Here is a 17,472-nt window from a genome sequence, read left to right on the forward strand (position 1 = left end):
TTTTGAAGGATTGTCCTTGTCTTTTGTGTCCTGCTTGTCCAATTAGGACAGCCTACTGTCAGCAGTTGAGGCAAGGGCATTTTCTTGCCCAGTGGCTTACTTTTGCCACAAAGAAAGTAAATTTCATGTGGAGTTTCTTTGAAGTCCATTATCTTCTCTGAAGTTGATTGGTGATTCCAGGGGCAGACATGTCTCATTGTCATAAAAGAGAACCCATATTATAAAAACATCTTAAATGCCATATTCTGTAGATCTCTGAAGTGTTTGAAGACAACCTGTCTATTTAAAATATATCTCTGTTTGACCTTAAAAAATACCAAATATGACCACAAGTTTAATTATAATAGGTGACTAATTACTAACCTGCATTACCTTATTATCCCAAGCAGTTGGTAATAATAACTGTTAAGAATTAGAAATTTGCACTACATTGTTAAATGAATTGTATAGGCACAATGACATGAACAATATTATAAATGTATGTGAAGTATGTTTTAGCAAAAGTAATTTCAAATTTGTATCAATCTACAAAATTTGTAAATAATATACAAAAGTCCAATCCAATGTAAAATATTTAAAAACTAGAAGTGCTTTTCAAAAGTAGATCAAATAATCTAACTTTTTACCCTATCGTACCTATATCCTCCTTTTTTTCATTTCAAAGTAGATTCAATAATCTACCCCTTTATTGTAACATATCAGTATCTCCCTTTTTTCTTTTCAAAATAAGAACTATCTAATCTCTTGTTCAACTTTCTTCCTCACTGTTATGAATAACAATTTGTAACTCAAACTCTAAACAATGACAAATATCCATAACCCAAGGAAAGATGAAAAACCACACATCCCCCCTCTTGGGAATGTGGATATCATATTCTTAAATATTCTTCCTGATGTCTGGGGGTGATGGTATCTTTAGGGGATCCTTAAAAGAAGAATTTTGGTTAATTGTCAAATCCTGGGAGAGGTAACTTTATCATTTGTTATCCAGTCTCTGTGTAATTGGAAAGTGTTTCAAGGCCTGGTTAGAGTAGTCTGTGTGGCTGGATCATCTCAGTCAGCCACCTCCAAATTGTTCTGAGCAATTTGTAGTCCAAAGCCAATCCATAGGTAGTGTTTTTCAGCTTAGTGGTGTCATCATAATCCTAGAGGAATCATTGTTGTAGGATCCCATCTTCTTTTTGGAGACTTCAGAGATTGCATTAAGTCAGAATATTTCTTTTCTTGGTGATTTTTTCTGGGTAATTCTCCCTTCTGCTTTGGATGCTTATTTTTCCAAAGGTCTTAAATTTCTCAAGATGTATGCTTTTATTTTACTGAAGAGACAAAAACAAAACCCTTCTTCAACCCTAACATTGGGGAGGTTCCTAATGTAATCTTTATCAATTTTGATTTAGGATTTCTCCTGAAATTTTTGTTTTGTCTTTTATTGCTATTTCATCATCAAAAGCAGTAGGCAATAGGCTCTTTAATTTCTTTGGGAAGGAATTTCCTCCATGATGACAAGAAATAACTGAACCAGATTTGTCATAGGGGCCCGTAAAACTCCCCTCAAGGAGTTTCCTGATGGCAAATGATTATCTTGAATATCTCTTGTTGATATATGTTCATTAGTTCACTACCTGCCTTTGTCATGCCTTCTTCATAAGCAAGAAGGGAAGGGTGTTGTTCTTGGATTATGCTTAGGAAAATCATTGTTTCTAGGAATAAACTGTTTACAATTCTTTTTATTAAGACAAAGTTTTTCTGTATAGCTCTGTAGCCTGTCCTGGAAAATTCTCTGTAGACCAAGCTGACCTTGAACTAACAGCCTGCCTCTGCCTCCTGAGTGCTGGGATTAAATGCATGCACCACCACTGCCTGGCTACAACCTCCTTTAAGCAACATCATTTGCCATAATTATAACACTTGATATTTCGATTTTTCTCAGACCTCTGGAAATCATCTCTCCGATCCAACAATCACTATGGTTCATGAGATTCAATATTGATTGTATTTCAGATTCAATCCTCCAAGGGTGCTGACTTTATTCTTAAGGGCCTAATTATTAGTTTACATTGAGAAGTAGCATCTTCAAATGCCAGAGATTAAATTATTATTTGTCTACCTTCTGAATTTGGTATCATTCTATTTAGTTTTGAAAATCTTTGTTAAAAAATCTGTAAAGACTTCCTTTTGTGGGAGGACCTGCATAACTTTAGTAAATGACTTGATTTTCTTTCCTGCTTCTCCAGTTCTGTGACAAGCATTCAAAGCTGCTGCACAGTATAAGTGAGGACAGGGTCATCATACAAAGATTGCCTTTCTATAGTAGCATAGTTTTCTTTTCCAAGAATTTGATCTTGGAAGATTTCCGTACCTCTAGCTTTACTGCATTGTTCAATAATCTTAGCATTTTCTCTGAACCAGATGCTCCATTGTAATTGTCCAGGCTGTAAAACAGCTTCAACCAAGTCTATCCAGTCTTTAGGGATAATTCTATTACAAACTGACCACAAGTTGAATATTTGCTTCATTTTCACAAAAGCGAATGCATTCCGTATGAGACTATCACTTCCTTGAATCTCCTTAAATCTAACATTGGTATAGGAGTCCAATTAGGTCTTATAGAGTCTCTGTCATTTGTCAATTCCTGTAAGGTTACTGGATGTAATAAGTTTGTTTGTTTGAAAACCTTAGGCTGTTCCTCTCTAAATTTATAATGCAATGCTGAATTTGGTTTTCCATTAATTCCTCTTTCTGGATCTAAATATCTCTGTGATCTGTTTTATTTAAGTTTTCCTCAGGTCTTTATCTTGGCAATCAAACCAGACAACATTTTAAGAGATAACCCAAGAATTATCAAAATGACAAGAATTATCGAAATGATAATTAACAGTATGTCAATCCCAGTTAAGATGATTATCCCTTCATTTAGTTGTTCCATTTTAAAATTATGCATTGCATAATCATACAGACAATTAACTTTATCATCATACTCATGTTTCTCATTTTTTAATGTGGGAAAAGCTCTCCCTTTTAACTAATTCCTCCCTTAAAGAATTTCTAATTTTCTCACCAAATTTGCCACCAATGATGATGAAGATGTGAGACTTATTGATACTGTGTAGAACAGTAAAAACCTGACTGGATTTCAAGGTAGTTACTTAGTTTGTCAGCAGCCTGAGAAGGGGGTTCAGGGAAAGCTCACCAGAAGAGAAGAAAACAAAAACTAGCCGGTAGGGTGGTGACTCCAGCCATGTGTAACTCCAGCCTCTGCCAGTGGAGTTCATACCCCAAACATTGGGTGTCAGATGTAGCATGACTAATAAACACCCAGAGACAGATATTGGGGTTCAAACTGAAGATCAGAATAAGAAAGCAGCTAAGCCATTACAGACTTCTTACCTCTACCAAGGCTCAGACAAAGGGGCAATCCTGTCCTCAGTGTGATTGCATACTGCAATGCTCTCCACTAAACCGAAGACTCTACGCTCTGATCTTCAGGCAGGCTTTATTTTAAAACACAAATAAGATATCACTACATAACACTCACTAATGCCCTCCAAGGACACCCATATATACATAGCATACACTTAAACACACACACACACACACACACACACACACACACACACACAAATACACACACACACACACACAGAGGGAGGGGGGAAAGGAGATTGTTTTTAAATAAAATAGATGTTAATGACATATACTCAGACATACCTATTTTTTTTAACTTAGACATTATTAGCCCTTGTTATTTTCTACTGTGTGTTGTCTAAAACAGATACTTAAAAAAGACTTCTGTGTCTATTTGAAACTGTGGTAATTACTGATGCGACTTTTTTGGAGAACACTGGAGTTAATTACATGTCCAAAGTGACCAATGTCTCAAACAGAAGAGATTAGCCCAGCTCATCAAGGCTATTAAACACACAGAGAGGAAAACACATTTGAAGTGTATAAGCTAAAAGCTCTAACTACAAAATGAAGTAAGAATAACGTAAAAACGAGTTTATCCCTTCTAATTTGACTAGTATCCAGAGTGTGTAACAAAAAGGATGAGAATAGATAACTCATTTTCTCTCTCTCTTTTCTTCTTTGTTAAAGGGCATTGGTAGTAAATGATTCCTAAAGAAGAGCTACAATCTAGCTGAAGAAAGGTTTCATAAGTTGACACGTGGTTAGGTAAACTAATTGCAGCTCAGTTTAATCTCCCTTAACAATGCCCAGACTCACCATCTTCTTTCTTTCACCTTGTGTTTCTCCAGTATCTTCAGTAAGATTCGCTTACTAAACAATAATCACAGCCCAGTCCTGTCTTCCAGAGAAATAGCCTGACTTTCTTGATGAAATTTTGACTACTTATGATCTCTTTGGTCACCATTTTATATGCCAACCCAGGTACTAATATATTAGTGTATTAGTCCACATACAGACAAAAGGACCATATTTTTAATTACGTTCTGCCAATTCAATTTTGTTTCTGTTGAATTCTTTAAATTCTCCTCTTTTCTCATTTTTATAGTTTACTTCCTTTCCTTTATCAACTTTCATGTGTATTTATTTATTTATTTATTCAGTGCTTGAGTGAGTGGGTGGATGCATACAGCATGTGAATGTAGAGGTCAGAGTTCAACCCACTGGAGTTAGTTCAATTCTTCCACCACGTCGGTCATAGGGTTCAGGCTTGGTAGCAAGCATCTTTACTATTTCATCTTGTTTCATCATCAGCCTTCTGTTCCTTGATTCACTCACAGTATAAACTCATAGATTTTGAGAGTGCAGACTTCTATCTGTAGGTCAAGACATGCTTAACTATTAATTTACTTCAAACATTTCCAACCTCTTGCATATAAAAAATCCATTCTGTAAAATATGCATGTAGGGCATATGAAATTTGACATTTTAGGTATAAAGCATGTTGCAAGTAAACCTGGACTAAAAGTCACTGAATTTCCAATTATTTTTTCCATTTCAGCTTAAAAATAGATGATATACAGAAGGATGAAAAAGCAAATTGTGTACTTTCTCTGGGGAGACAGCAACTGACACTGGCAGTTATGCCAAGCATTGTGTTTTCTGTGGGGCCTCCCTTGTCCTTGCTGCCTCTTCTTCATTTCTAATCTCCACAGTCTAATGTAATAGTCCTTGCAGATTGGCAAAAGGCCTCCAGTAAATTCAGTCTGGAAGGACCTGGGACATTTCCTTAAATGGAGCTATTTCTGGGTCTGTAGGAATTATTTCAATTTGGAATCATTACAGCAATGTTCTGGTTGGTGCACACTGAGTACAACAAACACATTAATGGCTTTGAAAAGTTATGAATGCTCTGAAAAGGATCCTTTTCTCTTGAATCAACTAATATTTTTTAAGTCAGTTTGACACCATGGTTAGTTGGCTGTCCCAAAGCAGCCTTTGAATAGGTATTTAGTTATTTCTAGAAGCCTGGTAAGAACCAAGGAAATTATGTAGCTCATAGTTCATAGGTGTGAGGGAACCCTGAGGTACAGTATTTTAGGAGGGTAGCAATCCCCAAATCTGGCAGACACTGTAATAATTATAATTTTTAAGGGGTTATAACAAGAGAATCAAGGTACAAAACTAAGTTAAGGACATTACCAAAAGCCTGGTGACCTTCTTATGTCGTTAAGACAAGTAGTTTAAGTGCATCTCCTCTACAGCATGCATGTTTCTTCTATCTGGAGGCAGTCAGTGTGTTCAACATATCCAATGACTACCTAGAACTGTGACTAGAACTAAATACACACACATGCAAGCACACGTGCACACACACACAAGGTCTATGTATTTTTATTAATTTGAAAGTTATGCTCCAGCTAGGTACACCAATATTTCAAAAATTAAATAACTAAGCGGGTGCTATGTGTGATATGGCCTAATTAACTTTTCTCATCTTTATTTTTTTCCAACTTTTCAGTGTTTTCTGCGTTCTTGGCCCAGAGGAATTGAATCCTGTTCTGAAGCTTTTTGAGAGATCAAAGTTCAGCATCATTAGTGAGTCTTAGCTGCTGACTGGGTACCACAGCAAAGGCTTTAGAGAATTATTTTTTCAGTGCAAACAATGACTTTCATGGACTGTAATCTCAGTATAACATGCTTTCTCTGTAACCTGAAAGAATACCCAGCACTCATCAGCAAATCTGTGGAGACCTTATAGAAACCCTCTTAACTGAACCACTGCGACTCTGGGTTAGCCAGGGAGAACCTTACCAATAGTAACTATCCACTTGCCTTCTGGAAGATTCAAGCACTGCCACACCGAGCTGCTGCGGAAATACCATGTCTAAGAACTCAGAGTTCATCAATCTGTCATTTTTATTAGACCATGAGAAGGAAATGATACTGGGAGTCCTAAAGAGAGATGAATATTTGAAAAAAGTGGAAGACAAGAGAATAAGGTAATGCATGTTTTTTGTTTTGCCCTTTTGACTGCAGTAATTTTGATTGATGGTGTGACAGTCGCACTAGGCAGTTACTGACCACGGGTTTTATGACTTTCCAGAAGGAGCCCAAATATTTGAAAATGATTTCAGCACTATATCATTTAGCCAGAGAAGAGGATGAAAATGAGCAAATAATAGAATGCTAATGAGATGAGAGCACTCCTTTGCTAAGAGCCAACCTAGTAGCAAAGAAGAAGACTCCCCAACTGTGGAATGCCCAATTGTGTCTTTGAACAACTTGCTACAGTGTTAGTTACTTTTACATTGCTGTAACTGTACAAACAAGTGAGGGGGGAGAATTTACCTTGGCTTACAGTTCAGAGAATGCCATCCATCATTCTAAGAAAAGGATGATGATGATGATGATGATGATATCGTGTCTTAGCAATCCAGGAAGTAGAAAAACAGACTAGAAGCAGAGCTGACCCATAGATTTCTCAACTTCCACCTGTGCAACTCTACATTCAGCAGTTAAGCCTTAAACCTAGGAAGCCTCTATAAACCGTCAAAGCAATGCTACCACCTGGGGACCAAGTTTTCAAACATATGCATCCATAGATTGACATCACACATTCAAATCTGATAGATCTAGTGTGCTCCCCAAAGGTTCATGTGTTGAAGACAACATCTCAATGGGAAGGGGTGGAATCTTTAAGGGGTGGGATCTAATTAGAAGTTTTGAGTCACTGAAAGCATGACCCTGGTTTGTTGCTTTCTGACCACCATAAGGTGTATACGCATCCCTTCCTACATGACCTTGTTATCGTGTGTTTTTACAATCTCTAAAAAAAGAGTAAAGCAGCCATTGAATGAAATCCCCTCCTTTTTCATTTTTTCATCTCAGAAAATTTTGTTCCACTAATAGAACTGGTTACCACTACCCCCGATTTCTCTGATTTAGATTCTTCGTCAACAAAACAATACCAATAACATTATTCTTCATATCACCTGCTATAAAGATGAAGGAAGCTGATACATATGCTTGTGAATCCCTCCTCCCAGCAACCTTCAATTGACTGTATATTATGCAAAATGGGTAACCTCATGAGTTCTCTCCTTTAGCAACTGCTAGCTGTTCATAAATTCTCAGGGGTGCACAGGATTTTGTGAACCTCTCCCCACCTGCACAACAGAAAATGAATGGCTCCAATCTAATGTAGGTTTCCTATTGATAACCAAAGTTGTCTGAAGTTTGTGAGTGCAGCAGTGGCCATGCATGTCTGCAAATATTCCACCAACAGAGATTTTTGTGCTAATTATAGCCATTAAGAGGATCCTGTTGAAAACCCACTCATGACATTACCACCACCATCAGTAAAAGGAACAGAACAGAAAATATTACTTCAGCCTGGCCGTGCTGACCCATCAGCTGTGTGCCATTATCCAAAGTTACTATGACTTTTATCAAACACTAAAACCTGACAAAAAGTTCTTTAAGCTGATCTTCTCGCTGTGGTGACTGAAAAACTGAAGTGCAAGTTTATTGTTTTGCTCTGCATGCCTAGGTCCACTGAAATGGGCCACTAAGCAAGTCTAGACTTCGTACCATCAATCACCCATGCACAACCACAACTGAGAAACTGCCTTTTTCCTTTATCTGGAGGGTCATTCTTTCATTTTTGTTCTGGGGGAAGAGAAGGAAGTAGAAAGATTAGAGAAAAACAAATAAGGTAAACATTTGGTTCAAATAAATTTAATTTATTTTCAGGAATAATTTTTTCAACCTGGAAGTCAGGGAGGCCAATAAGTGCAAAGAATAATATTCTTTTAATACTCTATAAATATTTAATCTGCAAGTTTTTTTTACAAAATCTTATTACTTTACCACTAAGAATGAAATTAGTTTGACCTTTTCAAAAACCTGAAGACTTAATGCCTCCATAGAAATGTGGGACTGAACTTCTAGCTTGGTAAACATTTTATTTTAATCTTAAAAGAATTTTCAGAAAGATTCTTAACACATTAGCAGAAATCACAGCATGAGGGAATCTGGGGAGATGGCTCAAGAGTTGTACTGCTTGTGTAGAGGACCTGAGTTCCAGTCCCTGCACCCACGTTGACTGGCTCTCAACTGCCAGTGACTCTAGCCTCAGGCAGATCTGTCACCTCTGACCTCCTTGGGCACAAACACTCACGTGCATATACCCACACATAGATACATACATAATCATAATTAAAACTAAGATATCACAGTGTGAAAATACTAGTTCCTAAATGGAATGCAAACTGTTTATGAGTCCCACAGAATAATGAAGTTCTACCAAGAACCTACTAATTGTAGTGAATAGATGTATGGAGTCCAACTGAAATTTGATTTTACACAGTTTTCCTTCAAGTGATTTTTACTGTTTTATTGTCAAGGCATATTCTAGGTACAGACATACAAAGACTTGATATTTGGAGACTTGTCAAACATTAGACTACTAAATACATGATGAACTTTTCTTCAATTGAATTAATGTCACTATAGTCAAAATAAGTTTGTTGCTTTTCTTTTTTAATTTATTTATTTTTTATTAAAAATTTCCATCTCCTCTCCTCCTCCCACTTCTCTCCCCTCCCCTCCCCCCACTCCTCAACCTCCTCCTTCTCCAGGCCAAAGACCAGTCAGGGTTCCCTATCCTATGGAAAGTCCAAGGTCCTCCCCGCTCCTAGCCGTTCCAGGAAGGTGAGCATCCAAACAGATAAGGCTCCCACAAAGCCTGTCCATGAAGTAGAATCAAAGCCCAGTACCATTGTCCTTGGCTTCTCAGCCAGCCTCCACCGTCAGCCACATTCAGAGAGTCTGGTTTGATCACATGCTCCATCAGTCCCATTCCAACTGGCCTTGGTGATCTTCCATTAGATCTGTCCCACCGTGTCAGTGGGTGAACGCACCCCTCATGGTCCTGACTTGCTTGCTCATGTTCTCCCTCCTTCTGCTCCTCATTTGGACCTTGGGAGCTCAGTCCAGTGCTCCAATGTGGGTCTCTGTCTCTATCTCCATCCATCACCAGATGAAGGTTCTACGGTGATATGCAAGATATTCATCAGTGTGGCTATGGGACAAGGCCAGTTCAGGCACCCTCTCCTCTGCTGCCCAAGGAACAATCTTGGTACCTCTCCTTGGACCCGGAAACCCCTCTAAAGTCAAATCTCTTGCAAACCCTAAAATGGCTCCCATAATTAAGATACTTACTTCCCTGCTCCCACATCCACCCCTCCTTCATCCCAACCATCCCATTCCCTCAAGGTCTCCCCATCCTCCCCTTCTCCCTTCTCTCCCCACATCTCCGCTTATCCCCATCTCACCCCCACCCCCGTGCACCCAACCGCTGCCTGGCAATTTTGTCTACTTCCAATATCCAGGAGGATAACTATATGCTTTTCTTTAGGTTCACCTTCTTATTTAGCTTCTCTAGGATCACAAATTATAGGCTCAATGTCCTTTAATTATGGCTAGAATCCACTTATGAATGAGTACATACCATATTCCTCTTTTTGGATCTGGGTTACCTCACTCAGTAAAGTGTTTTCTATTTCCATCCATTTGCATGCAAAATTCAAGATGTCATTTTTTTTTTTTTTACTGCTGAGTAGAACTCTAAAGTGTATATGTGCCACACCTTCTTTATCCATTCTTCTATTGAGGGGCCCCTAGGCTGTTTCTAGGTTCTGGCTATTACAAATAGTGCTGCTATGAACATAGTTGAACAAATGCTTTTTTCATTGTTCAACATTGTTCATTGGGCATCTCTTGGGTATATTCCTAAGAGTGGAATTGTTGAGTCCTGAGGTAGGTTGATCCCGAATTTCCTGAGAAACCACCACACTGATTTCCAAAGTGGTTGCACAAGTTTGCATTGCCACCAGCAATGGATGAGTGTTCCCCTTACTTCACATCCTCTCCAGCATATTTTATTTTAGCCATTCTGACAGGTGTAAGATGGTATCTCAGAGTTGTTTTGATTTGCATTTCCCTGATCGCTAAGGAGGTTGAGCATGACCTTAAGTGTCTTTTGGCCATTTGAAATTCTTCTGTTGAGAATTCTCTGTTCAGTTCAGTGCCCCATTTTTTAATTAGGTAAATTAGCATTTTAAAGTCTAGTGTCGTGAATTCTTTATATATTTTGGAGATCAGACCTTTGTCTGATGTGGGGTTGGTGAAGATCTTCTCCCAGTCAGTAGGCTGCCTTTTTGTCTTTAATGACAGTGTCTTTTGCTTTACAGAAGCTTCTCAGTTTCAGGAGGTTTGAGGTGTGTTTCTTGTAGACAGCAGAATGTTGGATCCTGATTTCGTATCCATTCTCTTATCCTGTGCCTTTTTATAGGTGAATTGAGTCCATTGATATTAATGACCAGTGGTTGTTAACTCCTTTTATTTTTCTGGTGGTAGAGTTTGTTTCCCTTCTTTGAGCTGTGCTGGTGGAGGGTTGTCAGATGCTTGTGTTATTATGGGTGTTGTTGGCTTCCTTGGTTTGTGATTTTCCTTCTAGTATTTTCTGTAAGTCTGGGTTTGTGGCAACGTATTGTTTAAATTTGTTTTTTGTCCTGGAATATCTTGTTTTCTCCATCGATGGTGAATGCAAGCCTTGCTGGGTATAGTAGTCTGGGCTTGTATCCATGGTCTCTTAGTATCTTCAGTACATTTATCCAAGACCTTCTGGCTTTCATGGTTTCCATTGAGAAGTCAGGTGTAATATATAAAGGTTTTCCTTTATATATTACTTGACCTTTTTCCTTTGTAGCTCTTAATATTTGTTCTTTATTTTATATGTTTTATGTTTTGATTATTATATGTTGAGGGGAGGCTTTTTTTTTGATCCAGTCTATTTGGTGTTCTGTATACTTCTTGTACCTTCACAGGAATATCATTCTTTAGGGGAAAATTTTCTTCTATAATTTTGTTGAATATATTTTCTGGGCCTTTGAGCTGTAATTCTTCTCCTTCTTCTACCCATATTATTCTTAGGTTTGGTCTTTTCATGGTGTCCCAGACTTCCTGGATGTTTTGTGTTAAGAATTTGTTGGATTTGTTTTGTTCTTTAATCAGTGAGTTTATTTCCCCTATAGTATCTTCAGTGTTTGAGATTCTTTCTTCTGTCTCTTGTATTCTGTTGGTAATACTTGTCTCTGTAGTTCCTGTTCATTTACCCAGATTTTCCATATCCAGCCTTCCCTCGGTTTGTGTTTTCTTCATTACCTCCATTTCATTTTTCAAGTCCTGAACAGTTTCCCTTACCTGTTTGATTGCTTTTTCCTGGTTTTCTTGGGAATCTTTGAGAGATATATTCATTTTGTCTACCTTTTTGTTTGTCATCTCTATTTCTTTATGGCAGTTTTCACCTCCTGTTTAAGTTCCTCTATTATTTTCATAATGCTTTGTTTAATGTTGATTCCTTTTATTTCTTCTGGAGTAGGGTGTTCAATTCTTCTTGTTTCATGATCCCTGGATTCTGGTGATGTCATGTTGCCTTTCAGGTTGATGGAGGAATTCTTGCATTAGCACCTGCCCATCTCTTCCTTCAAATGGAGCCAGGAGAGTCTTCGTATTTTGGTCCAGTCTTTGCTGTGAGACTGAGTCTCTGGGTGGATCTCCTCAGTGCAGGAGCAGGAACTGTTCCTGTCTGGATGGAACACCTCAGCACAGATACAGGGTCTCCTGGTAGTCCAAGGACACCGCAGACAGAAGGGCATTCTTGGGGGCAGGGCAGGGTTGAGTAGAACACAAAAGACCCTGCAGCAGGAGCTGGTGGGGCTGTGCTCCCTTCTGGGACAGTCCACCCCGGGATAGCGCACACTCACCCCTCTGGATGGAACTCCTCAGCACTGAAACAGGGATAGCTGGTAGTCCAAGGACACTGGAGACAAAGGGGCAAACATGGGGGCAGGGCAGGGTCCAGTAGAACACAGAAGACCCTGTGGCAGGAGCTGGGGGGGACTGTGGTCCCTTCTGGGACAGTCTGTCCTGGGATAGCACACACTCACCCCTCTGGATGGAACTCCTCAGCACTGAAACAGGAATACCTGGTAGTCTAAGGACACCGCAGACAAAAGGGCGAACGTGGGGGCAGGGCAGGGTCCAGTGGAACACCTTTGCTGCTTTTCTTTATGTTTTTCATCTGTATGTGTATATTCTTGTGTTTATCTCTCTTTAGAGCTATATAGTATACTATTTTTTAAATTTTTATTTATTTATTTATTAAAAATTTCCACCTCCTCCCATCCTCCCATTTCCCTCCCACTCCCCCCACTCCCCTTCCCCCTTGCTCTCCAGTCCCAAGAGAAGTTAGGGTGCCCTGCCCTGTGGAAAGTCCAAGCCCCCCCCCATCCAGGTCTAGGAAGGTATGCATCCAAACAGACTAGGCTCCCAAAAAGCCAGTACATGCAGTAGAATCAAAATCCAGTGTCATTATCATTGGCTTCTCTATCTGCCCTTATTGTCAGCCATATTCAGTAAGTCCGATTTGATCACATGCTTGTTCAGTCCCATTCCAGCTGGCCTTTGTGAGTTCCCATTAGATCAGTCCCACCATCTCTGTGAGTGGTCGCACCCCTCGCAGTTCTGACTCCTTGCTCATGTTCTCCCTCCTTCTGCTCTTCATCTGGGCCTTGGGAGCTCAGTTCAGTGCTCCAGTGCAGATCTCTGTCTCTATCTCCATCCATCACCAGATGAAGATTCTTTATCAAAGACTTCTCAATCAGCCCCCCATTTCAGCCACATTCAGAGAGTCCAGTTTGGTCGCATGCTCATTCAATCCCAGTCCAGTTGGATTTGGTGAGTTCCTATTAGAATAGGCACACTGTCTCAGAAAGTGTGGAATATATACACATTAGAGTACTATTCAGCGGTAAAAATAATGACATTTTGAATTTTGCATGCAAATGGATGGAAATAGAAAACACTATCCTGAGTGAGATAACCCAGACCCAAAAAGATGAATATGGTATGTACTCACTCATTAGTGGACTCTAGCCATAAACAAAGGGCATTAAGCTTAGAGAAGCCAAATAATAAGGTGAACCCAAAGAAAAACTTTTATAGATCCTCTTGGAAATTGGAAGCAAACAAGATTGCCGGGCAAAAGTGGGGAGCATAGGGGTAGGGGTAGGGGTGGGGGTCGGCTTGGGGGAAGAGGAAAGGGGGAGAGAGAAGGGAGAAGGGAAAGACTGGAGAGAGCTTGGGGGAGTGGGAGGGTGGAGATGGAGGAAGGGCGGATATAGGAGCAGGGAAGAAATTATCTACATTAAGGGAGTCATTTTAGGGTTGGCAAGAGACTTGGATCTAGAGGGGATCCCAGGAGTCCTCAGGGATGTCCCCAGCTAGGTCCTTGGGCAGCAGAGTAGAGGGTGCCTAAATTGGCCTTGCTCCACTAACACTGATGGTTATCTCGAATATCACCATAGAATCTTCATCTGGCAACGGATGGAGATAGAGACAAAGTCCTTCATCACAGCAACAGACTGAGCTCCCAAGGTCCAATTGAAGAGCAGAAGGAGGGGGAAGATGAGCAAGGAAGTCAGGACCACAAGGCGTTGGTTCACCCACTGACACAGTGTGTCTGAGCTAATGGGAGCTCACCAAATCCAGCTATAGTATACTATTTTATTTACAATTTATATTATTATTTTAAAGTTATATGTGAGATATAGAAATAGACAGGAAAATCAACTGTCTTCCAAATGTATTTATCCAAGTCTGTCTTCATTCTTGTGTTTTCCGTGCACGCCTTTTTTAGTATCCTTGTCTCTCCCATGTATGCTCATTTTAGTGCTCTCTGTTTTAATGTCTTGTCTTTAGGAAGAATTAATGTTGAGGACAAACCTCTAGGTAGCAGAAGGTAATCTGTATTGATAGCCAGGACACTGCAATTCTCCTTTTACTGTAAATGGTACAGACAGTACGATGAAGTCCATGCATTCTAGAACATAACTGAATGTTGGAGCTAAAGGTGGGAAGTGAAAAAACATTTACCACCTCCAGTGGTGGTCAGTTCATAAAAAAACATATAATGTCATGTGTATTCTTGATTGGGTAGGCATTTTCTTTCTTTCTTTCTTTCTTTCTTTCTTTCTTTCTTTCTTTCTTTCTTTCTTTCTTTCTTTCTTTCTTTCAAGACAGGGTTTCTCTGTAGCTTTGGTGCCTGTCCTGGAACTAGCTCTTGTAGACCAGGCTGCCCTTGAACCCACAGAGATCTGCCTGCCTCTGCCTTCCGAGTGCTGGGATTAAAGGCGTGCGCCACCACTGCCCAATGGCATTTTATTTCTAATAAGTGATAAGAAAAATTTTATTATTAAATATTACATTTCATATTTTAAACTTCAAGTCAATAATCTTTTTGATATAAATAGGATCATGCATCTCATGGACTGGTTTTGTTTATTGTTCTAAGATGAACATCTCATATTCCTATTATAGAATCTAAAATTATCAATTGTAGTTTTCCAGAAGCATATAAGATTTTTTTTCAAAAAGCACTTTTAAATTACCTATTAATCTTTAGGGAGTTTTGATTAAATGGTAGCTTAACTTATACAACAACCAGAAAAACTCATGAGCGTGTTTTTTGTACTGTATCATCTTGAAAATATAAATCAACAAAATTATCTTCTTAAAAATTAAATGTGAAAATTAAGTGCTGAACACTTTGCTGTTCATAGTCTCCTTCCTTGACATAGTTAAAATAACTGATACTGTACAAGTTCAATTTAGAAATATTGCAGAAATGTACTTTGTTATATATCTGCAAAAACTACTTGTACCCGGTAGCAGAAGTGCTTTTAAAGTTATTTTCAAGGGCAATGTGTTCTCTTTAAAGCATATTGATTTTTGCATAAATGCCCAATTTCTTTCAATCAAGTCAGTTCTATTCTTTCATTTGACATAGCCACGGTCTTTTAAAGCCCAATATTTTGTCTTTTGCTGTTTCTTAAAGAAATGCCACGTTTCTACCTGTCACTGTACTGGGTTCTATCCTCATCTCTGTGTTTTCTAAGTAAGTATTAGTCTAAGTAATCATATTAGTAATAAGATGTTTTGTTGTTTGGATGCTCAGGAAAGATACCCTTTGAAAAATGCATCTTTATTCCTCTGTGGGTCAGGATAGACAATAATAGTTGTTTTTCAGAAGTCCCAGTTTGCTAGTTATATATGAAATTTATCCACAGTATGCTATCAGACAAGAATTAATAAATAGAAAATGTCACAGAGTACTGATTCATTTCTCACTTCTTTAGAAATGTGATGAGTTATCTTTGTCATGCAATTTCTGAAACCATTACCTTAAGTTGTGTTTATCAAAAGGAGACCTGAGTTAGGATTTGTGTGCAAATGACCTATGTTTTTAAACCAGTAATCCTTGAAGTCCTATGGAAAGCAATACAGAGAAAGGGGAAGAATTAAGCAAAGCTGGGTGACGTGTCAGGTAGCATCTGGCAGGGGGAAATTTGACAGAGCTTCACCAGGGCAGACAATATTTGCTATTTTATTTCCCATCTTTAAATGCATGCAGAATGAAATCACACATTTGTGATATATATATGTATATGTGTATATATATGAATATGTATATATACATATATATATATATATATACATAAAGCAGAATGTGTCAGATGGGGGAATGCGAATAAAGGAATCCCATACTAGCTCCCAATAGGGTATACTAAGGTTTTTCTTTATTAAAAGGGAAACTCAAGGATCACAACGGGGAAATAGAAATGGGGGTGCCACATCCAGGTGTGGTGCACAGGAAGAAGAGGGGCAAGCGGGAGAAACCATAGCCTTTGGTACCTAAAGCCATGCCCAAACCTGGTCTAGTCTTTCAAAGGTCATTGACTGAAGGAGGTTCCCCATCACCTCCCCATTTTGTCTAATTAAGAGAGTTCCAAACTCAATACAAAGCTATACACAATAAGAACAGATATCAAGTATAAAAATTAGAATTACAACCACAATGAATAAAGGCTTCCATTAACATTCACCTGTAGGCAAGTTTGTAGTGAGTTTTCTTAATTAGTAATTGATATGGGAGGTCCCAGCTTTGGAGAGGGTGCCTGAACTGGCCCTATCCTATAGCCACACTGATGAATATCTTGCATATCACCATAGAATCTTCATCTGGTGATGGATGGAGATAGAGACAGAAATCCACATTGGAGTACTGGACTGAGCTCCCAAGGTCCAAATGAGGAGCAGAAGGAGGGAGAACGTGAGCAAGGAAGTCAGGACCGCAAGCGGTGCGCCCACCCACAGAGACGGTGGGATTGATCTAATGGGAGCTCATCAAGGCCAGCTGGACTGGGACTGATGGAGCATGTGATCAAACCGGACTCTCTGAACATGGCTGACAATGAGGGCTGACTGAGAAGCCAAGGGACAATGGCACTGAGTTTTGATTCTATTGCACGTACTGGCTTTGTGAAAGCCAGTCTGTTTGGAAGCTCACCTTCCTAGACCTGGAGGAACGGGGGGGGGGGGGGACTGCTCTTTAGACTGGAGAGGGTGGGGGAAGGGGACTGGGGGGAGGGGGAGGGAAATGGGAGGAGGGGAGGAGGTGGAAATTTTTAATAGAAAGGAAAAAAAAAGAAAAAAAGATAAAAAAAAGAAAGAGCAAGGTGGAGAATTGGCTCAGTGATTAAGAGCTCCCACAAAACTAGAGTTCAGTTCTCAGCACCCACATTGGGTGGTTCACAACCACTGAAACTCCAGGGAATCCAACATCATCTTTTGGCCTCTTCTGGCACTGCACTTCTGTGCACCCTTCCCACATTTTTGTAAAAATAAAAATCTTTTAAAAATTAAAAAATAAATAAATAAATGCCAAATTCTGGATAGGAACCCTGACCAGCAGCAAGCTGCCTTTCAGCTCTCTTGGCTATAAAATGGGAACCATGTCTTTTTCATGGTTGTTGAATATTAATGTCCTGACACATAAGAATACATGTGGCTAAACACTATAGTATTTAGTAATCTATCATACACACAGAAACTGCTATGAGAACAAAAAGGTAGTATATGTATGTCAATCTTGAGATGGAA

The 17,472-nt window shown here is 39.2% G+C and overlaps 1 protein-coding gene across 3 annotated transcripts in view; it reads left to right on the plus strand.

Annotated features, from left to right (window-relative positions):
- The window catches only part of Sytl5 (synaptotagmin like 5), a 211,237-nt gene that overhangs the window by 95,634 nt on the left and 98,131 nt on the right, over window positions 1-17,472 (plus strand). For all 3 annotated transcript variants that reach the window (XM_048461562.3, XM_085684985.2, XM_087903223.1), the window contains exon 2: window positions 5,927-6,407. In XM_048461562.3, the coding sequence (XP_048317519.3) occupies window positions 6,289-6,407 (119 nt within the window). In that variant the 5' untranslated portion in view covers window positions 5,927-6,288. The remainder of the gene's footprint in view (window positions 1-5,926; window positions 6,408-17,472) is intronic.

The sequence above is a fragment of the Myodes glareolus genome, chromosome X, assembly GCF_982192425.1.
Source record: "Myodes glareolus chromosome X, mMyoGla1.1, whole genome shotgun sequence".
Lineage (NCBI taxonomy): Eukaryota > Metazoa > Chordata > Mammalia > Rodentia > Cricetidae > Myodes > Myodes glareolus.